Below are 25896 nucleotides of genomic sequence, written 5' to 3' on the forward strand. Positions count from 1 at the left end.
ATATAGGGTCAAATTTCTGGAACCATTTAAGTCATTTACCCAATGATTAACTCCAATGAAAAAAACAGTTGTAAGGGTCAAAAGAGGTCTTGGTCTTTTTATATTAGTTCTTCACCAAATTGCACATGCTATACAGCAAGCGGGAGCTTTTTATATTAGTTCTTCACCGGGTCAATAGGTAGCTAGCACCTTCTTATCTTTCTGTTGACCTTGCTTCTAGACAACAATATTAATGTCGTGGCCAGAAAGGACAACAATATGAACCTTAAGACATGCTCCGAGCACGGGCTGACTAAACTGCTGGTGTACAAATGATAACAAAATCAGATCATGTCGGTTCACTCCATTGGCCGGATAATGCCCGGAAGGCAATGACCATAAAGCATGCGCAGCAGAGGAAGACTACGAGAAGTGCAAAAGGAAAGGCCAACTTGGAGCAGCGAATGGAACGATCTTTTCACCGGATAATGCCTATTGCCAACAAAGCGACGACTTTGCTTAGTCCAGGTCAACTGACCAGTTTATTTTTTTTCTAATTACATCGATTGTGTTAATTAATTGTGGTGATGGGCCGGTTGTTGAGGCCACTAGGAAGCAGTTAATGGAAATAATTAACCACTGGTTGAATATATTTCCTGTAATCTATTTCGCAAGTCTTTTACCAGTGCATAGGCTCTATAAGCTAGTATAACGGTAATATGATAGAGGGATAAGCGCACTTGAAGTTTTAAAACTTATTACGAAAGTTCAATTGAATTCTAAAACTTTCAAAAAATGCAATCAAATCCTAAAACTTGTCACCAAAGTGCAGTCGAGTCCTAAAACTTTCAAAAAGTACAATCGAATCTTAAAACTTGTCACCAATATGATATCAAGTCTTATAACTTTCAAAAAGTGCAATCAATGGAAGGACTTGATTGGACAAATTTAACAAGTTTTAGGATTTGATTGCACTTTTTGAAAGTTTTAGAACTCAATTACATTTCGCGATTAGTTTTAGAACTTAATTACAGTTTTGGAAAGTTTTGGGATTCAATTGCACTTTTGCGACAAGTTTTATAATTCAATTGCACTTTTTGAAAGTTTTAAGATTTAATTGCACTTTCGTCACAAGTTTTACGACTTTCAACGTACTTATCCCTATAATATACTGGCAATATAGCTATTGCCTTATTTTATTTCTTTTTTTCCTTGCTTGTAGAACCAATATGAACGTGGTGGCCAAAAAAGACAACAATACAAACATCAAACCATCATCCTATGCGTACGAGCTAATTAAACTGCTGGTTGGTGAGTGATTACGGGAAAATTGCTATTTTAGTTGTAAACGATTATACGAACTCTAATTCAATCGTAAGCCATTTCAGTAATCAGGTGTAGTTTTAAACTTTTGAGTGAAAATCCAATCAAATTTTTCTGGCCTAATCTCGCTTAAATTACTGACGTGATAGTCCAGTCATCATCGGCCATCCTACATATCACGGCCCACAATTTGACATTGACAATTTTACTCTGAACCATGTCGTTTTGCATCATTTTTACATTTTCTAATGTTCCTCTTTTTCTTTCTTGTTATTATTCATCTAGAAGAGTGGCCGAAATCAGAGGAGCACTCATGTGAATTCACCATTGGATCTCTGACACCGACATACCATGAGGTGAAATTACACTGACGGCATTTCGACAAACTTGTGAACTCCCACAATCCATGGATGAATGGGGCACAATCAAGGATTTGCAACTACAACAGCAGGCACGGCTCCTTATTTTTTATTTTATTTTTTTTGGTCAGAAAAGATAACTGAGCTTCATTACTTCAAGTAGTTTCTCCACTACACCAAACCTGGGCCTCGGAGACAATGAGGTCCCATAAAACACTAGTTATTTAGTTCTCTCAAAAGCCTGATGAATTTGCTCGCAGAAGACAATTTATAAAGAGAATAACAAACAAAAAAAGGGGCTCGCTGACATTTAAAGGAGTGGCCAAGCTCACCGAGATCTGGAGTCTCTACCCATTGCTGTCGAGCTCGCCGAGATCTCAACATCTACAAGCTGGACGGGCGTGGAGGATTATTGTTGAGTACGAGAAGAGAGTAAAGTTGTCCACGTCATATCTCACATGGGACAATTGGTAATTGACTGAACCGTCATATCAACAATTTCATGCTATAAGTGGCTAGGAGGGCTTGATTAGATCTTCATGCAAAGGTGTATAGTTACATTAGATCAATGGAAGGTTTAGATGTTTAGGACCGAAATCACCTCATGCCAGTTGACTCTGTCCAGCACCAAGATAGAACTGCCACCAGTAATGTTTGTGTTAAGTTGTTCCGATTGATACCTTATTACAGCAATCCGCAAAAGGCATCAAGTGATTAAGCATTTGTTAACTGCAAATCGAGGGCCGATGTCCACGTGAAGGCAAAGACTATTCTAAGCACTTGATAAATGCTGCTGTCAGTCATTTAATTATGAGCTAATCATTTCATACGCTCTCCCTCTCGTGAGCAGAAACCTCTCGGAACAATTAATCAAACTGTTCATCTTCACATGCGTCCAGTTCGATCATGTGTTCGCGTTAAATGTCTTCAAACCGAATTTTTATTTCCAAAAGTCATCCATTGGCGGAAAGGGTGATTAAAGGAAAACATTGCCTTCTTAATATACGCATGCTGTGAATATCTAGCAGCCATCACACACAGAATGCTACGCAGTAGATATTAGAAGGTCGTCTTGCTATACTCATTTTTGAGAACGTTGACTTGGTGCCCTCCAAATAAGGCGACAAGTCTCTTTCAGTCTCCCGCAAAGGCAGCAACTAAGCGAGCACTCTCTGCTTGAATAATAAACGATTGATCTGTTCTGGCTGTAACTTAAAAAATAATTAATGCACAAGTACTGAGCAACTTCGAATATCAGACAAGAAAGAAAATTTTAAGAAAAGGGCATGATTGGTTCCAAGGATGCCCACTTCACCAGTCGAGCCTCTCCACGCAACGACTAAATCCAGTCATTTTTTTTATTAATTCTTCTATTTTTTTCCATGTTGGCCATTATGGAGTAGAAATTGCAAAAAAACTTAGCTCTGGATGGTCATCTTTTTTAAGTTCGGGTTTTAGGGAAGGGATGCAACTTTTGAAGTGAGGTTTACTCCAAAATATAAGACTGAGGTTTCACATTCTTCTTGTAAGAGTGTCATCATAATTATCTAATTTGAAGTGATTTTTCTCATTTTTTTTGGTCGAAAAAGAAACGCATTTCATTAGAAACTAGAGCAAAGTTTGTGCAACATCTGAGCATAATATTCTCAGTATCGGGTTGGACCATATCTTTGAATTTCCTCAGCATATCTTTGTAAGTTTCCTATCATTCTCTATGTGATATTATTGTCATGGATAATGAGAAACAATCAACTCTTGTCAAAACAAAAATATAGACATAACACGGTTACCAAAGAGAAGAGAGAACTTCCAAGAAAAAAGAAACTGAAATATGTGAAATTAGGAGATAAATAGAGGGCAAATATCGTTCTTACTTTATCCTTTCATGTTTCTTGTTAGTTTATATCAATTTAGGTGCTCGAAACATTGCATGACTTACATTATGAGTCAACAAACATCACAATTTTATGTCTTATGCGTTCTTTTAATAGAAGAATAAATCTATATAAAAATAAAACTCCACGTAAATGCTAGCAGAGAATTTGATTGATATAAATATTTATTTTGTTACAATTTTCTAAACATTAATTTTTCTTGCGAAAAATTCAAGTCGACATCAAATACTTAAAATAATATAACAAATCTAGTTTTAAATCTGCGCAGTGCATCGGCATCTCGCTTTATATATATATATATTTATGTTTCCCCAAAGTCCAGAGGAATATCTTGGCTTGGGAAAGATTAATGATTCTCTCGGACCAATTAATCGAACCGTTTATATACATGCATCCAAACTCATTCAGTAAGATAATGCAATTTGACTTAGTCTAGTTCAATCACGTGTTCGCGTTAAACGTCTTCAAACCGATTTTTTAATTCCAAATATTCATCCACTAGGGAAAGGCAAAATGCCAGGGTCATTTTCTCTTTCTTTTTTTCTCTATGGCCCCAACCGGTAACCCAGGAATACAGGGAGTCCATAAACAAATTAGAGCAGGAATGTCTATATAATTTTTTTTTAAAATGTGACAGTGACGGTGCAATCATCTTCTCATTTTTCACCATTTAAATAGGGTGTAGAAGCAGAGGTGTGGAAGTGGTTTACACGTAGTTTGGTGTGAGATCGTGAGGGGATGCATGAGAAAGGAAAATGAGAAGCTGACTGCATTGTTCCCAAAGTAAACGGTGCAGTCTACATCACTCATTTCCACTTGGTGGGATTTGCTGCAAAACACACCGAGTGGGGAATCCTCTGTTCCTAAATATTTCATTTACAATACGTCATTGTCCTGTATCAAAAAATAATTAAGAAATAATGTGTTGCTTTTATGTTCTTTTTTTGTTCGGATGAAGCAATTATTGTCTTTGTTAGCATCCATAATGTAACAAAATGAATATATTTTTCATAATTAAATCTCGAATGTGTGTAAATATCTTAACTTTGCTTTTGGAGAAATTTTTTTAAAAATCGCCAATGCACTTAGAAAGTAAAAGTTCACATTAATATGGATAGATGATCCCTAGATTTACATCAAGTAATTGCTTATCATTTTATCATTGTGTAGTCGAGTCAAAAGAGACCGATAAAATTAAGAGAAACCGGTAAGCCTTTTTCTTTATGAAAAGATATTAACTTTGTATTTCAAAGTGTAAATAATAGAGTTTTTTTTATTGTTGTGTACGTACACGCAAAAAAAAAAAAAAGAGATATATAAGTCCATAGTATATATTCCTTGTGTCCCATATATTTTCTTTCCTTCTTCTGTGTATTATTATATACCATCAATATTTTTATTTGGGAGTTCAAATTTGCTTTTGGAATTTGTTACGTGAACTTGAAGTCGTCTCATAGGAAATTGATTTCATATCAATATTAAGTTATTGAATTAAACAGAATTGTTCATTTCCCTCTTCCATAAAATGCCTGCAATCTTCTACTAATTAAGCTGAATTATTAATTAATCAAATGTCCTGTAGCCTGTTGCTTTTAAAGTGACATTAGAGGCTCAAAATGCACCTTCAGGCTAACATTGTCCAATGGTAGCTCACTGTCTCGCCTCTTCTACTTACTAATCTCCTGCATCAGACAATCACTCTCGATCAAATCTCTCAAAACAACTCCTAGAACCATTGCAACCAAATGGAGGACCAACCCCGCCAGCAACCCCAGGCCGCCGCAACCCAGGAGCCCAGGGGCCTCTCCTCCACAAGGGGCCCCTCGACCGGCCAGGTCCTCAAGGTCGTCATGCTCGTCCTGCTCGGCGGTGTCCTCCTCCTCCTGGCGGGCCTCACCCTAGCGGGCACCCTCATCGGGCTCGCTGTCATGGCCCCGCTCTTCGTCCTCTTCAGCCCAGTGCTCATCCCGGCGGCTCTCACCATTGGCCTCGTGGCCACTGGGTTCTTGATGTCGGCGGCATTCGTGCTCACGGCGCTGTTTTTCTTCATGCGGATGAACTCCCTAAGGACGAGGATGAGGGAGCAATATACAATTTCTGGCGGAGAACATGAGGATTCTAGAGCCTCAAATTCCTTGGCCTCATCAGAATGTAATGATTCTAGGCCATCTGCTTCCGTCGACAATGGGAAGGGGAAGTCTGTCGTGGTCGTCGATCAACAGCAACAGGTGAATTTCGAGCGGGATCTCTCTCTCTCTCTTCGTTTCCTTGTGCAATTCATTGTCTATGCGTGGTCACGAGAGAGAAAGAGAGAAAATTTCTTGCCGTTTTGCCACCTCTGTTACTAAATTAAGCTTGCTTTGAGAGATTAAAATATACATAATAGTCGAGTAATCTTCTTGGTTGACACTTTTCTGGCTTCATTTCACACCCATTCTTTTCTTTATGGCTGGGTACTTCTTTGGTAAGAAGAATCGGAGGATGCCGGAGCCTCTAGAACTTATGATGTTGCGCCCACTCACAACTCCTGGCGGACAACACGAGGATGCTGGAGCCACTTGTTCCTCCACCTCACCAGAACGATGTGATTTTGGGGCATCTGCTTCGTCCACCTCTGTGATAGAAAACAATTACCATGTCTTCTTGAGCTTTAGAGGCCCTGATACTCGCGATGGCTTCATCGATCACCTCTCCAGTAGACTTGAAGCTGTGGGCCTAAGGTTTGATCCAAATTTCACGTTCAAAGATGATGAGAAAATCAAGTACGGTGACCCCATTGCTGCAACTCTTATCAGTGCAATCAAGCACTCTAAGGTTTCAATTCCAGTCATCTCGCCAAGCTATGCTTCTAGCGAATGGTGCCTCCTGGAGCTCATTCATATAATGAAGTGCAAGGAAACGAGAGGACAAAAAGTCTTGCCCGTGCTTTACAAGGTGAAACCCTACGAGGTGCGACACTTAAAGGGAAAGTTTGGAGAGGCTTTCGAATCCAGTAAGGAACGTTTTAGGGAGAGTGTCAAGCAGGAAGGGCCGAAAGCGCTTGAAAAAGTAGTTGACGTTAGAGTATTCGAACCAGAGAAATTCGCTAATGGGTACTTTCGCTCACCTTGTTTTAACAGATCCTTGTTGGAAGAAGAATGCTTCTACTTATCATCCTTAATCCTTGTTTTGTGGAGCCATTATTAAGTCATCATGTGCTGTATTGTTTGACAGGAGTGAAGCGAAATTAGTAGATAAACTTGTAGCAACTGTAATGCTCCAGCAGCGAGAAGATTTTCAGTTAAGTCTTCACAATAATTTGGTTGGAATTGATGATGACGTGGCTGAAGTAATGAGATTGGTGGACACTGCTTACACCAATACTCGAATTATTGGGATTTGCGGGATAGGCGGCATTGGTAAGACAACTCTGGCGAAAATCATATATGACAAACTTTTTGACAAATTTGAGTGCTGGAGCTTTCTTATGGATATTAGAGAAACAATTAATCGCTGGGGTATTGAGCATATGCAATCTCGACTAATCTCGGATATACTAAGAATCCGTGACTATCAAGTGCCTGATTCTCATACAGGTATTTGGCAAATCAAATCCAATTGCAAAGAAAAGAAGGTACTTATTCTTCTTGACGATATCGATAAGAAAGACCACCTGAAGACTTTGATTGGAGATGGTAGTAGTTTCATGTCAGGAAGTAGAATCATTGTTACATGTCAAGATAAGGCCATTTTGGAGTCTAAATACATGCATGAACTCAAAGGAATAAAGGACTCTTTACGTTTGTTTTGCATATATGCGTTTGAAGGGAAAACAACACCTCCAGCACAACTTGCGACTCTTTCTCATGAGATTGTTGCCAACACAGGGGGGCATCCCTTAGCTCTCAGGGTTATAGGTTCACTTCTCAGAGGAAAAGAAGATCCGAAAGTATGGAAAGAGAATCTGGCAAAACTGAGTAATGCACCTGAAAAGGAAGTACAACAAAAGTTGGAGATAAGTTACAACACATTAGAAGATAAGGGAAAACAAATGTTTTTAGACATAGCATGTTTTTTTGCTGGAACTGACAAAAAAATTGCCATCTACCTATGGGAAGATCTCAATTTGTACCCAATATCCGGATTGGAAAGAATGATTGAACTTTCATTAATAGAATTTGATGATAACGATGAGTTGAGAATGCATGATCAATTAAGAGATCTAGGTAAAGAAATCGCTTGTGAAGCGGATAAGAAGCCGTGGCATCGTAGCAGACTATGGGACGAGGAAGCCGTGAAAATTTTGGGACGCAAGGTAACAATTAAGTTGGTAGTCCCTCGTATTATTATTGTTATGGTTCTATTTCTCTAGATCTTTGATCATTCTCCACATGCTGTTTGCACTCGAGACTATTCAATAGGTCATCTCCTGATGCATATGACATAAATAATATGAGACTTAGAAAAGGGCTACCAAAGATGTGTATTGTTCATTTCAAAGAAAAAAAAAAGATGTGTATTGTTAACTCTATCTATATTGCTTTTTTGTTGTGTTAACATCATTTTCGTGCCGATTTGTTACTGCTTCTTACTATATTACTTGTTGAAGACCAAGCATCACACAGGTTTGAAAACTTACCTATTTAAATGTTAATTAAGTTAAATAATATCTTAGATCACTATAAAATGCATAAACGTTTTCTGCAATTTTATGCTGAAAATTAACGTATTAACAATGTGTTTAATGAGTATTAAGAGAAGTGGAAGCGAATGGAGCTTTGTGATGATGTGGCTCAATCACAAAGCTCCATTTCTTTATATATGTTTACCTAGACAATTTCTTTTATGTAGGAATTTTACATTTGTCATCAAAATTTGTAACATACCAGTGGAAAGTGACTTATTACATGATTATGCAATTAGAAAAAGGTCACCTATATATTTGAGAAATCTAGTCTAACAAAAGGCGGTTGATGGACTGCTATTCATGCCAAGATCGGGAATGCCTTGTGGTGTTACATACGATCCTCAATTTTTTTGTAGGAGGTTAATGAAACTATCGAGGCACTACGTCTGGACGAAAGTGGCTCAAGCAAGTTCATGAAGCAAGAGAGCTTTAAGGAATTGCGTGAACTGAAGTTCCTTCATGTGAAAGCAGTGGATTTTGATGGAGATTTCGAGAAATCACTTTCGGGATTAAGATGGCTAAAGTGGGAGAGATGTCCTGACTCTTTCAAGGCGACCAATGTTCATTTGGAGAAATTACTCATACTTGATTTATCGGGTGGTCATATTGGTCAAAATTGGGGAGGATGGCGTTCGATCAAGGTAAAGATGAGAAACACTCTCTTTTTTTACATTTCGATGATAAATCATTCTATTTCCAACGACTAATCTCGGAACATGTTTCTTTCTTATAGATGGAGAAATTGAAAGTTCTCAATCTATCGAGGTGCTTAGATTTAACCAGCACCCCTAATCTCTCTGCATTTGAAAATTTAGAGCGGCTAATCCTGGAAAATTGTGAGAATTTGGAGAGAATCGATCCATCCATTGGAGATGTCAAACGCCTCGTTTCCTTGAACTTGAGGTACTGTGGGAGTCTCAAGGTGTTACCGGAAAAACTGGATGAATTAATAGAACTGGAGGAACTTGTCGTAGATGAGACGGATATACAAGAAATCCCTTCATGTATAGGATCTCTACCGAAGCTGAAGACGCTTAGTGCCGTGGGTTGTCATCTACTGACTCGAGTTCCCAAATCAATAAGCCGTCTGGTAAGTTTGTCGACCTTGAAATTGAACACATGTAAAAAATTACAAGAACTTCCGGACTCCTTCGAGGCCCTTGGGAAATTACAGCACTTGTCGTTAGAGCGCTGCTACATGTTGAAACAGATCCCTTCTTCAATTGGAGAGTTGGGAGAGTTGGTTGAGCTGGACTTGTCATCTACAAGGATCAAGGAATTACCCGAATCCATCGAGAAATTGAAGAAATTGGAAATTCTGAGGGTTTCTCATAGCGAGATAGAAAAGTTACCAAGCGCCATTGGAAAATTGGAAAGCCTCCAAGAGTTAGATGCCTCAGGCTGCCATAAACTGGAAGGGCAAATTCCTGAAGATATAGGTGGATTGTCTTCTCTAAAGTCGCTTCGTTTAGGTAGAGCAAAAATTTCGCTCTTGCCAGAAAAACTCTGTGAGCTTTCTACTCTCGACCACCTCGATTTACTTTACTGTAGTGAGCTTCAGTCACTGCCAGAACCTCCGTTTAGCTTATCATCCCTGCAGCTCACCTGTCGGAGCCACGAGCTTCCATCGCTTTCTCACCTGAGGCATCTAAAGAAGCTCGCCCTGCACTCTTGTATGTCTCTTCAAAGCATAACAGCGCTTCCCCCCTGCATACGGAAGCTTCGCGTTTGGAAATGTCCCAATTTGGAAACTCTGTCAAATCTTTCCGATTTGGAATTTTTGTCGGAATTAGAGCTAGTGCAATGCTATGGGCTGAAGAAATTGGATGGTCTGGAAGCTTTAAAATCCCTAAGAAAGTTGGACGTATCCACAAGCACAGAGTTGTCCAAACTCGACGACTTTGAAGATTTAGAGTCGTTGAGATACTTGGACCTGCAAAGCTGCGATGGAAAGGTGGATCATCTCCATGCGATAGGAGGCCTTGGCCAATTGAAATCCTTGGAAGTGTTGAATATCTCTGCACGCAAGCACATTCGACAACTGGACCTTTCAAATTCGAAGGATCTGAAGCAATTGATTGTTAATAATTGCAAGAGCTTAATTGAAATTCGCTGCCATGATAAGATAAAATTGGAACACTTTGGATGGGATGGGTGCAAGTCACTCAAGAAATTACCAGACGTTTTAGCAAATTGGATGTCATGATTCTAGAGGGAAAAAATAGCAAGAAGCTGACTAAGATTTGCGAGCTAAAGTCAGATTTAACCTTTGATAGTACTGGAAACATTGACGCGAGCAACAGCAGAAAGATTGAGTTGAGAACACTGCGGTTCATGACAGAATGATGGCAGCACAACAAAGATTTGATTCTGGAGATCGCTAAAGTCTCCTACTAAACACACACACACACACACATCTATATATAGCAGGTAAACTGCCGTTTTTCTGTTGAGATTCCCTGCTTTCATTAGCATTTTCAGTTTGCATGCGGCCTTTCTTTGACGTGTTATTATTTTCTGTCTTAATTCCAGGAACTGGGGGAAGTTATTCGAGCAAGTAAATGTAATGCTTCATAGTTATCTGGCTCGTGTAAGAATAAGAAAGATCATGATGCCTCCAAAAGCATATTAGATGTCTTCAGTCAAATGGTAAGAGATTCTTCATCCCCGACATGATATCAATCTGCCCTTGTTGTAAATAAAGTAATAATTTTCTCCGACTTCTATTAAGGTTGGTTTTCTTCCGCTATGTGGTTGTCCCATTTATGCAGAAGGACAAAGAAAAGATATTCATTTACACAGAGAATACCAGAATGATGGAGAACACATATGACCCATGTAGAATTATGAAAAATATTCGCATGATGGCAGCACGACAGAGATCGGATTCTGGAGATCGTCCATGTTTCCTAGTAAATGTAAATATATCAGGTAAAGTATCATATTCAGTTGAGAGTACCTACTTCACATTAGTAATTTCAGTTTGGCATGGGGTTTTTCGTGTCGATGTCTTATGGTTTTCTGTCTTATTTCAAGGAATCTCGGGGAAATTGGTTGACTAAGTGAATGCAATGCTTCAGCATCATCTGGCTTGTGATTCTGGTGGGAATGAAAATAGATATGAATGCCTTCGAAGTACATTGCTTATCATTATACCTCGTTAGTCGCAGAGTAAGACTCTTCATCCTTGACATGATACGAATATTTCTTTATCCAAACAGAGCATTGCCTTTTGCTAATTTTTATCAAGGTTGGTTTCCTAGAGCACAGGATGTTTATTATGTGTTTCTTTCATTCATTCATGCATAACAAAAACGAACTAAATCATTGTTAGGAAAAGTTCCACCAAAAAAGCTTAAGCTATTAGTTAGAGGTAGACTACATGCATATGACTCTTGTTGAAACCCTTTATTCAACCAATGTAGAATAACACTTTTAACAATTGATTGATCATGCCAACTACTCATGTATATGTGGTTTTAATTGCATTTTTAGTAGCTTATGTCCACTTATTCTGTCAATATCATAAGATTTTTACTTTTCTCAAATCTAGGACGCTGATGTTGAGATGATGAATTTCCATGGATCTATCTTCAACTTTGTTTGTCAATTGAGATGCTAATACATGGATTGCTCAATCTGAGGGTGGATTCATGGACTTGATACTGTCAAAAGTAACATCCTGTACGGTGGAAACTCTGGTAGGAATCATGTTGCGCTCTTTCTTGTTTTTAATCATGCCTATATCGTATCTCACATGTTCGTACAATCAGTTAGTATCTTTACATTCGAATTTGCATCCTTCTGTTCGTTCTTCATTTGGTGATGACAATTTCTCTTGCCCCTAATGCTTTAAATGACCAGGAGCTTCACTGCATTTTTGGCAATGGTGTGAGATCCAAACAAAATATCTGGGATAAGGATGCAACAGGGACGTTTTTTAAGCCGATTGCATTGCATCGTGCTTTATGAACGGGAGCTGTCCGTCATGGTAATGGTGGAAGCAGGTGCTTTACTTCACTCATGGAACGTTTGAGAGCTGATCTGGATTAATAAATGCCCATCTTTTCTTGAACTAATGCCTAATCAAATCGGAATACTTTGTTATAGATGCCACTACGGTGGAATGGAATTGGAAGTTCAACCTATTAAACACGAGAGGACCGCGGAAATGACCAACTAGGGTCCTAGCTAGAAATGTCTATTATATCGGGTGTAACGATAGTAACTTTTCTTGAAGGATGCTAATTTTCCTCATAACTGTGGTTATGTTACTTCTAAATTGTACTTAATGTTACTTATAAACATGCATATAAAGATTGCAATTAATCTCTCGTATAACTAAGACTAAGAATACCTGTTAGTAGTTTTCCCATAAGATCCTAATTCTCCGCAAACAGCCATAGATACCCAACGATACCTATCATTAGCACCTCATTCATAAGCACAATAATTCTTTTTCTTCTGCCGATTGTTGCCATGTACATAAGAAGCATATATTTTCAGTGTAAATATTAAGGCAAAATTACGTAAAAAGTTAAAAAGAAGATGAAAGAGGGAGCAGATAGTGGGAGTAGGTGAGGTTGAAAGTGGCATAGGAAGCTGCTCTCCCTTCTATACGGTCAACAAATTAATCAACCTACTCATTTTCACGAGTCTCTCGCGGTCTCTTTTCCGAAGATCAAAACTCAATCGGATGCAGGGGAAGGCAGAGATTTGCAGAGCACACCACTTGGAGCTAACCGCTTCAGGATCGGAACAGTCTCGTTGGAGTACCTGAGACTTTCTAGAAATGGCTTTAACTCATCGAGAATGAAGCTTTGTAACTGTAACAATCAACGCGTCCTGCTTCGAAGTCCGTAAAAAATTGCTATAATAGTTGATGGTATGCTTTTTCTGCTCTCTACATCAGCCACAAAGTTTGAAGCCCACGAACTTTGAGAAACACAACCCTTAACTCTAGGAACCTAGCTTCACGTACGACTCAAAGAGCTCCTCATCTTCATTCTCTCATGAAACCATTTGTTGTATATCTATTTACTATTAGCCTTACTATTTGCTACATGGTAGTCTAGGCAAGTAGATGTTGATTTCTAATTCCCTCCCTCAACATCTACTACCTTCATCCTGCTTTTGATACCCAACTATTTTCAAGATTCCACGAAGGTTGTCACGCTCCGAACCCTACGAGCGCGCGATCATCCCTTTGTGGTCATAATTCGAATGCGACGTCCTAGGACTCATCGCCGACTCATGCGAACATCAAAACATAAAGCGCAAGCGGAAACGATTAAAAGCACCCAGACAAGATTAAAGACCAAGGGTAGTAGAACACTTGAACAAATGAACCACATACTTCATTTAACGGCACGTACTTATAAAATCCAACTTTACATACAAAGGCCACTAGGATTAAAACCACCATCATCAAAAGGGGCAAGTGGTCGGGTAGGTTAGCCTAGCTATACAAAAAGGGTCCACCAACTCCATGGGCTCCTCTTCGGGATCTTGCTCCATCGGCTCTTCCTCGGGATCCCAAAACGCTGTGACGGACCATTCATGGTTGGAGACGGGGGTCTGAAATGGTTATATAATAACCATGAGAATGAGTCTCAATAAGCAACACTGTAAACCCTACCTAGGCCAATGCGTACCCAGGCAAGTTTTACCCAAACACATAATAGAGCAACCACACGACTTAGGCCCTCGGGCCCAAATCAAGCATATAGTGATCCTGCAGGTTAGGCACATAACAATAATGGCACTGAGCCCAACAATGGTACATACACCCATATCAATTGGCCACGAACACATGCCATGCACATGCTTGCCCTCGAAAATGCACTATTCGCACACTTGCCAATGTCATGCTTATGTTTGCACGATTCAATGCACACTTGCACACTTGCACACTTGCACACGTGCCAACTTTCCAATTATTCACTTCCGACCCGCGTAAAACACATCAAGTCCGACCCGCGTAAACGCATCGGGTCCATCAATATCCAACACTTCCTGGCCCGCGTAAACGCATCAGGCCCAGTGTCTCTAGCCCGCGTAAACGCATCAGGCGCAACACCGATCTCCATATACGGACCACACCCGCGTAAACACATCAGGTTGGCCATCTTCCGGCAATCCGGGCATCGTCCCGAGTAAACGCATCAGGACGAGATCAATACCCCGCATAAACGCATCAGGGCTTTATGTGACCACACATGCACATCCACCAGTTATTATCTGAACCTCGCGTAAACGCATCAGGGCGATTTAGGAGATCACATGCTCATGCCAGTCGTGCATACTCACATAATGCACATGTTATGCCAATGCTCAATATGCACACTCATGGCCATAACAATCACACTCGGGCACTCAATTTAAATTAGCCACAACACATATTTGGCACCCGAATTCATACGATTAATCAATATAATTGAGCACACTCAAGGCCTGCCATGCCCCTCAATTCTCGGTCACACTAGCACTCAACATGGCATTGCATAATCAAGCATAATTCACACCCAAATCAGCCACTACATGGCCCAACCAATCACACATGGCAATTCACGAACAAACCATATATTAGCCGTACAAGGCCCAATTAAATCCTCAATGGACAGCCACTAATCAGTCCGAGAGAGAGAAAAACCGAGAATATACAAAATCAGGTCCAAACTGGGCAGTTGCACAGTGACAGAAATCCATTTGAAATAAATAGTAAATCAATTCCAAAAATTATGAAATTTGGATATGTTGTACAAAACATCTCGATGAACATTTTTCATGAAGAACACAAAATCCATTTCTGTCTAGAACCACCTCTTTTTGTCATCCAAAGTCCGACATAAAATATTTCATTCGGACTGGCCATCCGGCTTTCAAAATGCATTTCAAGAAGTAACCAAATCTCCTTAGAAAGATTTGAAATTTTTATATGACATAGCCACAAATGTCCCCAACAAGTTTTGTGAAGGAAGTATTTTGAAAATAGGTCTATAAAATTTATAAAAATTCGAACAGACCCGAAGGTCGGAGGAACAGTGTTTCCGGCAGACTTATTTCGGTCCAAAGATGGACTTCCGAATGGCCTCAAATGATTTCCAAAAATTCCCAAATTAAATTATGTCAAACTTCAAGATGTTATGAACAACTCTCATGAAGAATACTTCCTCAAATTCGGCCCACACAAGTCACACCAAAAATAGCAAAATCCAGCAACGCAGCAGCAACCTTACCGGAAATCAACCAACAAGCACCACCAAGCAAACCAAGCACAACCAGCCACTAAACTAACTATCCACAGCCCTAATCCACCCCTAAATATGTCCATTAGTAACCCATTATCCTAACTAAGGCTTAGGGAGCACTTACTCTTAGCCTAAGCAAGAAAACCGAACAACAGGTGCAATAGAGAGCCTCGGCACGGCAATGGCTACTCCGGCAAAGCAACGGCGAGGGCGGACAGCGGATGGTAGCTCAGGTGGTCGGTGATGGTGTGAGGGTGATCGTGGGTGGTGGTGATGGCCGAGTGGTGGAGCTGGTCTCGGCTAGGAGAGGAAGAAGCCGAGCGAAAGCAGAAGACAGAAGAAGAGACAGCAGCAGCAGCGAAGGGGTAGAAGCAGCAGCAACGTGATCAGTAGCAGCCCAGAAGAAAAGAAGAAAAAGATGAAGAAAGGGAAGACATGGAGGAGGGGGAAATGATGGGGAGTGGGTGAGTTGGTGGGGATGGTCAGCAGCGACGTGGGGGGAGAGGAAGTCAGCAAAAGCAGCAGAGGTCAGCGGAAGTAGCAGAGGTCAGCGGAAGTAGCAGCAGAAACAGAAGCAGAAACAAAAGCAGAAATAACGTGGGGCAGCATGGGGCGTTCGGCGGGGGAGGAGGAGAGGAGAGAGAGAGGAGAGAGAAAGTCAAACGCACTTGAGTGCGATCCGACGATCCTCGTGCAAATTCGAAAATAATCCAATGGCCTACGAAAAACCCTAATTATAAATTAGGAAAAAGGCTAAAAGATAATAACTAAAACACACTACGAGAGAGGTCTACTAGGCCAAATCCGCACCCGGTCAAAATTTCACTTTTCGCATATCCCGGGCAATATCGAGGCTGGCCACAATAATATCGACACCGTCCAATTAAATTCATCCCAGAACTCCGAGAAATTCGACACCAACGTTTGGGCTATAATAACGGCCAAATTCGATCGAGTACCATTCTAGCGAAATCTCAATTTTAAAAACAATAACCGAGAGTGATCAGTTCTCGGGCGAGATTTTACTATAAGCACACTGACGAATTACACGTTTTATAAATCCCAAAAATGGGTCGAAATTCGGAATGTCACAACTCTTCCCCCTTACAAAAATTTCGTCCTCGAAATTTACAATCCAACCCAACTATTCGAACAAATGGGGGTATTGGTGTCGCATCAACTCTTCGCTTTCCCACGTCGCACCTTCAGTTCCATGGTGCTCTCAAATTACTTTGACCATCGGAATTGTCTTGTTCTGCAGCACTCGTTCCATTCTGTCCTTGATCTTTACTGGTCTTTCCACGTACAATATTCTGTCGTCCACGTCTATTTCTTCATAATTCAGAACGTGGGTCGGATCCAGCTCGTACTTCCTTAACGTAGACACGTGGAATACGTTGTGCACTTGAGACAAATTTGGCGGTAGCGCGAGACGATAGGCCAGATTTTCGATTCTTTCCAATATTTCAAATGGACCTACGTACCTCGGGCTCAACTTCCATTTCTTACCAAACCGAGACAACTCTCTCATCGGTGAAACCTTGAGAAACACATGATCCCCTACTTGAAATTCCAAGGGCCTACATCTCCGATCCGCATAACTCTTCTTTCGACTCCGAGCAATCTTAAGTCTGTCCCAAATAACCTTAACTGCTTCGACTGATTGTTGGACCAATTCCGGACCCGTTATACTCCGTTCCCCAACTTCGTCCTAACAGACTGGAGTTCTGCACGCTCTGCCATACAACGCCTCAAAAGGTGCCATTTTGATACTCTGCTGATAACTGTTATTGTAGGCAAACTCGACCAAATGCAACTGTTCCTCCCAGCTACCTTTAAAATCCAATACACATTCCCGCAGCATATCTTCCAAAGTCTGAATTGTCCTTTTAGACTGGCCATCCGTTTGGGGGCGATAGGCCATGCTAAACTGTAACTTCGTTCCTAGTGCCATGTGAAGACTTTTCCAAAAAGCGACAGTAAACTTGGGATCACGGTCCGTGGTGATCGTCACTGGCACTCCATGTAGACGAAACTATCTGTTACAGGTACGGCTCTGCGTACCTTTCTAACGCGAAGTCCTTTCGTACTACCAGAAAATGTGCCGACTTTGTCAATCGATTTACCATAACCCAAATTGAATCATGGCCCCTTTGGCCTCTCGGGAATCCCATAACAAAGTCCATCGTGATGTGTTCCCATTTCCACTCGAGAATTTCCAATGGCTGCAACATTCCACCCGGCTTGCAATGTTGCGCCTTCACTTACTGACACGTTAAACACTTGGCCACGTGCTTGGGCACATGCACTTTCATGTCGTTCCACCAATAATGTTGTCGCAAGTTCTCATACATTTTCGTACTACCCGGGTGAATACTATAATTACTACGGTGCGTTTCAGACAAAATCTCTTCCCTCAGTTCTGCATCACCGGGTACACATAACCGTCCACGGAACTTCAGAATCCCATCCTCGGATAACTGAAAATCCGATTTCCTTTTTGTGATCTCCATACCCAAAATCTGCTGAATCTCCGGGTCCGTCGATTGTAAAGCCTTAATCTTAGTCTGGATTTCCGGTTCAATCCTTAATGCTGCAAGTAGGCTCGAGACATGACTCACTTCAAACTTAAATTCCGAATCCCTAATTCCTTCCAACAGGGTCCATTCCTTGATCATCATATGCGCGATGCTCGATTTCCGGCTCAGTGCATCCGCTACTTTATTACCTTTTCCGGAATGATACCGAATCTCGCAATCATAGTCCTTAAGGAGTTCCATCCAACGACGCTGCCTCATATTCAACTCCTTCTGTGAAAACAAGTACTTGAGGCTCTGGTGATCCGTGTAAATCTGAAACTTTTCCCCACACAAGTAGTGCCTTCAAATCTTAAGGACAAATATAATTGCGGCCAATTCCAAGTCATGCGTCGGATAGTTCAGCTCATGCGGTCTCAATTATTGCGATGCGTATGCCACCACTCTTCCATGTTGCATTAGCACGCATCATAGTCCCTTTAGCGATGCGTCATTGTAGATTTCATATCCTCCCAGACCTGACGGGACCGTCAACACTGGCGTGGTCGTCACACTCTGTTTTAAATCCTGAAAACTCCTTTTTCACTTGGCCGTCCGTTCAAATTTCATTTCCTTCTTTAGCAAACGCGTCCACGGTGTAGCTAACGCTAAAAACCTTTCCACGAAACGTCTGTAATAACCTGCCAGACCCAAGAAGCTCCGAACCTCGATTACCGTTGTCGGTCTTGGCCAATTCATGACGGCCTCGATCTTTGTCGGGTCCACTGCAATTCCTTCCCCGGATATCACATGTCCTAAAAATGCCACTCGACGAAGCCAAAATTCGCACTTACTAAACTTAGCGTAGAGTGCATATTCCCTTAAAGTCCATAGAACTCTTTCCAAGTGTAACTCATGCTCGGCGAAACTTTTTGAATACACCAGGATATCGTCTATGAATACGATCACAAACTGATCCAGAAATTCCTTAAATATCCAATTCATTAAATCCATAAAGGCTGCAGGGGCGTTTGTCAGTCTAAACGGCATCACTGTAAACTCGTAGTGCCCATACCTCGTCCTAAATGCCGACTTCGGCACGTCCTCCTTCTTGATCCTCAATTGGTGGTAACCAATCCTCAAGTCGATTTTAGAAAACATCGATGCCCCTTGTAACTAGTCAAACAGGTCATCTATCCTTGGAGACGGGTACTTATTCTTAATGGTAACTTGATTCAACTGTTTGTAGTCAATGCACAACCTTAACGATCCGTCCTTCTTCCTCACGAATAAAACTGGCGCTCCCCATGGAGACACACTCGGACGAATGAAGCCTTTATCCAATAACTCCTGCATTTGGACCTTCAATTCTTTCAATTCTGACAGTGACATCCAAAAGGGCGCTTTCGAGATCGGTTCCGTCCCTGGGGCTAATTCAACCACAAACTCCACTTCTCTTTCAGGTGGCAATCCCGGCAATTCCTGAGGAAAGACATCGGGAAGATTACACACCTCGGCTATGTCCTTTAGCCTTGGTTCCTCAACCAACTAGTTAGCTACAAAATAATTATCTTTCTATACCTCAAAGACAAAGCTCAATCCATCCAATTTCAGTCCAATAGTCTCCCAAAAACAAATCACATCGGTTCTTTACAAAATCTGAAATTTCTAAGCAACACTCATCCTTCCAAACCCGTCCAAGAATATCATCAGTAATCCATAAATCCTTAAACCGATTGCGCCTATTCACCATAAAATTGATTATGTCTTCCATGACCACTCAAGCGATAACTTCAAAATCATCTCCTATTGCATCAAATATCATCACATAACGCATCTAGACTTTCAAGGCACATCCTCCGTTTCCTTCCCAGCCACAACATACACATTTTCTTACGTTCGTAGCCAATTCTGATTATTCTGCGAGGCAGCTCCCGCTTAATGTCTTACTTGCGGTTGCTCCAATTGCATCAGTGGTCTAACCTGTTGACTCGGCAATTTCTCACTTGGTGACCATATTAGCCACATCCAAACACGCTCCATGTCCACCTAGGCAAGGGCCATTCCCGCGCCTCTTTCCACAAGACCGACATGCAGAGCTGGAGCAATGGTTCGGCTTTCCAAAGTTCTTACTTACTGGAGGGACAAGTCTCCTATTCTCTGCCATAGACTTTTTCCCAAGTTCCTATTGTCCCTAACCGGCGTGTACCGCGATCTAGAAGCGGTAGCCCTTTCACTCATATCCATTTCAACTATCGAGTCCTCTCATACAGCTCATTGTAATCCCTTAAGACTCAAGAGTACTAACTGACTGCGGAGTTCCGGTTTCAATCCATCCCGGAACCTCCTTGTCCTATCCACATGGTCCTTGACCATCCTTGGTGCGTACTTAGACAACCTTACAAGCTCAACCTCGTACTGATTGATTGACATCCGATTTTAGCGAAGCCGAAGAAACTATGTCATTTTCTGTCCTCACGCACTCTCTGAACGTACTTCTCATTGAAGGCCTCGACAACGACACCCCAGCTTGGAAATATGCCCTCTGAAATATCGTACTTCGGGGGTCCTCTTACTAATCACTTGCATTTCCTTAGAGTTGATATATAACCAGGGTCACTTTCTCTTCATCGGTGCACCCGAATACCTCAAAAGCCTTTTTTTCTAAGTCCTCTATCCAAAGTAACGTAACATCAACGTCACCTCTTCCCATCGAATTTTGCAGGTTTAAATTTCAAAAATTTTCCAACCAACTAACGCATCTACCTAACTGCATTAACTTGCCCTGGACCTTGATTCCAATCATTTCCATTAAAATTCCAACTTCCTCGAGTGCCCTCAGAATTTCATTCACCCTAGGATCCTCTGCAACTCTAGCTTGTGGACCTACATGACCTCGACCTCGACTGCTCAAACTCGCAGGGTTCACACCACTCACTTACCTGCTATAATTCCCCTTGGGAATTAAAAACCTAGGCCAACTATACCAGTCTAAAGCCCTAGGTAGTAAATCACACAACAATTCACTCAACAGGCAGCCAATCACAACGTCACTCAATCACAACCAACAGGATTCGTGCACTTATCTCAAGTCCTGACGCACCTGCACCTCACACGTTATTGCATAACATCACTCAGCAATCACAATCAAATAGTCTGGGATACGCATGGTACACAAGTCTCCCTAACTAACTACCCCAAAGTCATCGCTCCTTATCACTCCAGGCTTCGACCAACTTGGATCGAGCTAACCTTACTTTGATACCAAATCAACGGGGATGTCACGTCCCGAACCCTACGAGCGCGCGATGTTGACACCTAAATTTCGGCGCATCATTTAGTGGTTAATTGCATAGAAAATTAGGGATTAAATTTTAACTCCTGAAAAAAAATTACAAATCGCATAGCATAAAGTTTAGGTTCATATAGATTAACTGCATTTCGCATCGAATCGGCGGTGATAAGCGAGCTTAAAATTCATCATGTAAATCGAGCTCGGGCACCGAACGAGACTCGGCTCACTCGAAAAGCATGGGCCGAAAATCAGACGCAAAAGGGCTTGGTTGTCTTAATTTGAGCTTAAATTAGCCCATTATGCTTAATTAAAGAAAAGCCCAAATTAATTCAGCCCACTTAGAATTAAATTAAAGCCTAAACCTAAGTCCATTAGGACTAGAAAGCCTAGCTAATTGACCTAGGTTTACATTATAAATATATGTTTATGTCTCATAATCGAGGAAGGGGGCTCTGATAATTTTTCAGATCGGATTTTTAGAGAGACATAAGAGAGAATTTTGAGAAAAGTGAAAGAGAGAGAAGGAGACCGCCCGCCACGCCGCACCACCGCCGCGCCACCGCGCGCCGCGCCACCGCCCGCCGCACCACGCGGAGCCGCTCCGCCTCGCCCACCGCACGCTCGCTGCGCCACCGCTCGCGCCGCCGGCGAAGCTCTCCTGTCCTTCTCCCGCCATGTGAGCCTGCCGCCTCGCCGCGTGCCACCACCGCGCGCGCGTTTCCCTCGCCGGCGCTGCTGCTCTCCCGCCGCGTGCCACCGCTGCTGCACGCCTGCCTGCCGCTGCCTCGTCGCACACCACTGCCGTAACGGTGCCACCGCCGCATGGACGTCCCTGCTCCGCCCGCCTGTGTCGCCACTGCTCGCTGCACAGCCGCCGGAGAGCTGCCCTGCACCGCCGCTCGCCAGCCAGAGCTGCCCTGCACCGCCATTAGCCCACCGCCTGTGCCGCCGCTATTCGATGCACAGCCGCCGGAGAACCGCCCGTCCCCGCCTGTTGGCCGCTGCCCGGAGACGCTCGCCACGCCGCCGTTCCCATCGTGTCACCGTCACTAGCCGCCACTGTTCCCGACGTCGCGCCGCCGCTCCCGACGCACCGCCGATCCGCAATCCCGATCCGCTGCAGATTCAAATTAGGAAAGAAATCTGCAAATTAGGTAATTATCATATCCCGATTTGATTCGAATATTTGGTTGCCTAATTTGTGCTTATTGATATCTAATTTTGCATATTTGGATAATAAGCATTATTCCAATTAGGATTTTATTTCCTTTTTTTTGAAATCTTGGATATCTATTACTTTTCAAATTTGGATAGAATTTAGAATTTTCAAAATCTTTTGAATATATCCAAGATATTTAAGATATCTAAATTTTTTCAAGATATGATCGATTAGGAAAATTTCCTAATCCGCAACCGCACACGTGGAAATAAATCTATCTATCAGGCTTTAGATAGAGTTATTTTCATAGCGGGTATTTCGAATTTTAAGATCGATCTGTCAGGCTTCAGATCGAAACTTAATTCGAAAGATTTAGCGGTTATATTTTTTTTACTGGATTTTAATTTCGAATTTCGATAAAAAAAATACCAAAAATATTACTCTAGAATAGGTTAATTTCTTTAGTTTGAAATTGCATTTTTAGATAATTGGCATTTTTAATTCCGAATTTCATTAAAAAAAATACAAAAAAAATAATATGCCCGTCATTAGAAATAAGTCACGTCGTCGCATGACATATAGTTTGCATGTTAGGTTGCATTAATCGCATGTCAATTTTTTGCACGCCATTACATATAGCTTAGCTTTCATTTAAATAAATAAAAAAATCAAAAAAGAAAATTTCTGCACCTTTGAACTCTAAGTCAGGATTTATCAAAATTGTCAAATTGAGTATTTTTCTTGAAATTGGTACCGAAAGGGCGTTAGGGAATCTAGCGTAATCAAGTCCCCGAATCTATAATTTCTGGTTCGCAGAAATAAAATAATACTCCCGCTATTTTATTTAGGTTTCTAATCAACCTACCTTAAATGATTAGTGGTGACTCCTATTGAAAATATTTGCATGTTCACGATTGGACCTAAATTGCGATTTGGTAGAGTTTGGGAGAACTCGAGCTAGGTTAGTTAATTTAATTGATCTAGTAATCCATTAACCTAAAATCAAAAACCCGATTTTTTTAGGTCGCGATAGCTTGGCGACTCCACTGGGGATATTAACTTGAATTTGTTTTTAAAAAAATTTAAGGAGGACTTAGGCCAAAAAAATTTTATGGAAAAATCACTCGATTTGACAAAATTTGATTGAATTCTCATTCTTAGGTGTTAAATGGTTTTGCAGGATGGGAGTTATAAAGGGAGTAGTGACTGGCTAATCCTTTGTTTTGCAGGCTTGGTGGAGTGGAATTGTGATTTAATTTTTGTACTATTGAAGTGGTGTTTGCATATAATTGTTGTGCATGATTTACAGTATTTGCACTACACCACACACAACCTGTGACCGGACCTGGGTCACACCCATAGTTTTAAGATGGTATTTGGATGGTTCTTTAACCTTGGCGGTAAGACTTCGCTAAAGGTTATCCCATTCGGATCCCGAAAGTTTTTTTCAAAAAATGGCTCAAGGGTCGTCATCATGCACGTGAGGCTACAATGCATGGAGGTTACCCTTGTCGACCGAACCAAGCCGAAGTGATTGGACCCGACTAGTCATGACTATGGTATGCGAGGCTGCGACTAGTCATGATGATTGTACGCGAGGCTGCGACGTGTCGTTCCGTTCATCATTTCACTTTGCAAAAGCCATTAGGATAGATAGATTAAGATTTAAACTCACGATTCATGTGCATGTCTCTGTGATTGACATTTTTTTTCCCCAAAGACGGTAATTTCTCGAGCTTTATCTTTGGTTTTCTGTATCTTATTTTGAGTCGGTCCATGGTTTAGGTTGAGTCTTTTGGCACGTGGTCTATATAAGAATGGGTCGCCTCGATATCCGTTTCGTGCCTACTCCGAAGCTAGAGCTCAAGAAGTTATGGAGCCAGTTGAAGCCAGATGGTCAGCAGTACGTTCTCAAGTGTATTGGATTCATGCTGCCAATCCTAGACATAGATGTTCAGAGCGGGATCATGCAAGCACTCGCTCATTTTTGGTGCCCCGAGACAACCACATTTGTGTTGGGAGGTAAGTTTGAGCTCACACCGACTCTGGAAGAATATAGTATTGCCATTGGGAAATCGATTGAGTTGGATATAGTCGAACCACCCATTAAGGTAGATCCTGTGGTAGTGCTTGCTGAATTTTTGAATTTGACTAAAAAGGAAATTGAAAAAGTGCTAAAGGGTAAATGTCAAGCATGCCCATTATCTTTTCTTATTGAATATTTCGAAATAACTCCGTCCTTATGAGATCTAAAATTTTTATCTTAGTTTTTTTTGGACTCATCGTTTTTCCATTCCGTCAAAATGCTATTGATCCGGTGATAGCTTGGACGGTAAAACAAATATGTGGTGAAGTTAGTTTTATAAACACAATTCTGGCAGAAACTTTCATATCTCTGACACGATTCAAGAAAGGAAAAGATAGAGCTTTTCGAGCCCCGATTGAGCTTTTACAAATCTGGCTTTTCTCACACCTTTCTCAATTTGGGGAAAATATGACTGTATTTGAAATGGACATGACTGATAACCCTGTTTTAAGGTTCAAACAAATACAAGATCAAACTAAGAGCTTGCACTATACACAATGGGTCCATCTGTTCAAGGATCCAAGCTCTAAGATTTTCCTTTGGCAAGCCGTGTGGTTTCGGGAGGTTGAGGCTCGACTATACCATGGCGATCAGAAGCCCGTACCTTTGATGGGCATTTATGGGGCAACCTGCTATCAGCCCCTTCGAGTTACACGTCAATTCCGAGTTCTGCAGGATGTCCCACCTCCACTCAGGCCCAATGAATTTCAAGTCCAGTTCGAGAAGGACGAGTCCTACAGAGTCGAGCTTAGGCGTCATTCTGAGGCTTGGCAGAATTGTTCCACTCAGAAGCTGATTTGGCCCGCGGATGAGCCCACCGGAAGGATGAGAAGTCACTTTGCCACAGCCCGGTATATTCAGCATCATACCATCCCTGCTGAGATACTCCCGAAGATCCCGGTCGTGACAGTACGACATACCCTTCAGACTCAAATCAAAATCAGTGAAGAAAAGGCGACGAAGGCCCAGGATAAGACAGATGCTCTGGCTGAAGAGAATGCACGATTACGGCGCGCCTTGAAGGCCCATTCGTCTATAGATCACGTAGCCTCTAAAAAGAAGAAGACTATCTGATTTCTAGTTTGGTTTAGGGAGTTTGTCTTTCTTTTAGGATGGAATGTTAGCTTACATTTGTTCCTCATGCTATTGATGTTTTTGGTAATAAATGTTGCTGAACGATTTTTATAAGAATTCTTTTGAGACATTTTCCATGAAAAACGTTGAGCTATAATTTGTAAATTTTGGAATCAGTCCAGGTTTTTATTGAATAAAGCAATTTGGAATTTCGGGATTTACTGGACGAATCGGTCGTTCGAAGGAAATTTCATCTTGAGGGTCTAGAGGATGTCATGGACCGACTCGTTATTC

General features: G+C 41.5%; 2 protein-coding genes and 1 long non-coding RNA gene across 3 annotated transcripts; all 3 read left to right on the top strand.

The window, feature by feature from the left end:
• The first annotated feature begins 5212 nt into the window (after positions 1-5212).
• On the top strand, positions 5213-5928 carry LOC115690775 (oleosin H2-like). The gene is made up of 2 exons (XM_030617241.2): positions 5213-5784; positions 5911-5928. Exons 1-2 carry the CDS (start codon positions 5302-5304, stop codon positions 5926-5928), a joined length of 501 nt encoding a protein of 166 aa, XP_030473101.2. The 5' UTR covers positions 5213-5301.
• A 94-nt stretch (positions 5929-6022) lies between these two features.
• On the top strand, positions 6023-11385 carry LOC115690765 (disease resistance protein RUN1-like). The gene is made up of 6 exons (XM_056320869.1): positions 6023-6648; positions 6770-7850; positions 8582-8863; positions 8956-10652; positions 10768-10871; positions 10994-11385. The coding sequence occupies exons 1-4, from the start codon at positions 6038-6040 to the stop codon at positions 10426-10428; spliced, it is 3447 nt and encodes a 1148-aa protein (XP_056176844.1). The 5' UTR covers positions 6023-6037; the 3' UTR covers positions 10429-10652; positions 10768-10871; positions 10994-11385.
• Positions 11386-11825: 440 nt separating this feature from the next.
• On the top strand, positions 11826-12943 carry LOC130140714 (uncharacterized). The gene is made up of 3 exons (XR_008818694.1): positions 11826-11923; positions 12087-12229; positions 12333-12943. It is a non-coding gene; the product is annotated as an uncharacterized LOC130140714 (long non-coding RNA).
• The last annotated feature ends 12953 nt before the right edge of the window (positions 12944-25896 follow it).

Source organism: Syzygium oleosum, unplaced genomic scaffold (assembly GCF_021117445.2).
Source record: "Syzygium oleosum isolate NSW1041296 unplaced genomic scaffold, Sole_v2.1 Sole_v2.21, whole genome shotgun sequence".
Classification (NCBI taxonomy): domain Eukaryota; kingdom Viridiplantae; phylum Streptophyta; class Magnoliopsida; order Myrtales; family Myrtaceae; genus Syzygium; species Syzygium oleosum.

What these genes read in the sequence shown, in the direction of transcription:
- LOC115690775 (XM_030617241.2), top strand. Translation starts at nt 5,302, where the DNA reads ATGGAGGACCAACCCCGCCAGCAACCCCAGGCCGCCGCAACCCAGGAG.
- LOC115690765 (XM_056320869.1), top strand. Translation starts at nt 6,038, where the DNA reads ATGCCGGAGCCTCTAGAACTTATGATGTTGCGCCCACTCACAACTCCT. An exon ending in CCAGAGAAATTCGCTAATGG is followed by an intron (nt 6,649 to 6,769) that starts GTACTTTCGCTC and finishes ATTGTTTGACAG; the next exon opens with GAGTGAAGCGAAATTAGTAG. An exon ending in TGAAAATTTTGGGACGCAAG is followed by an intron (nt 7,851 to 8,581) that starts GTAACAATTAAG and finishes TTTTTGTAGGAG; the next exon opens with GTTAATGAAACTATCGAGGC.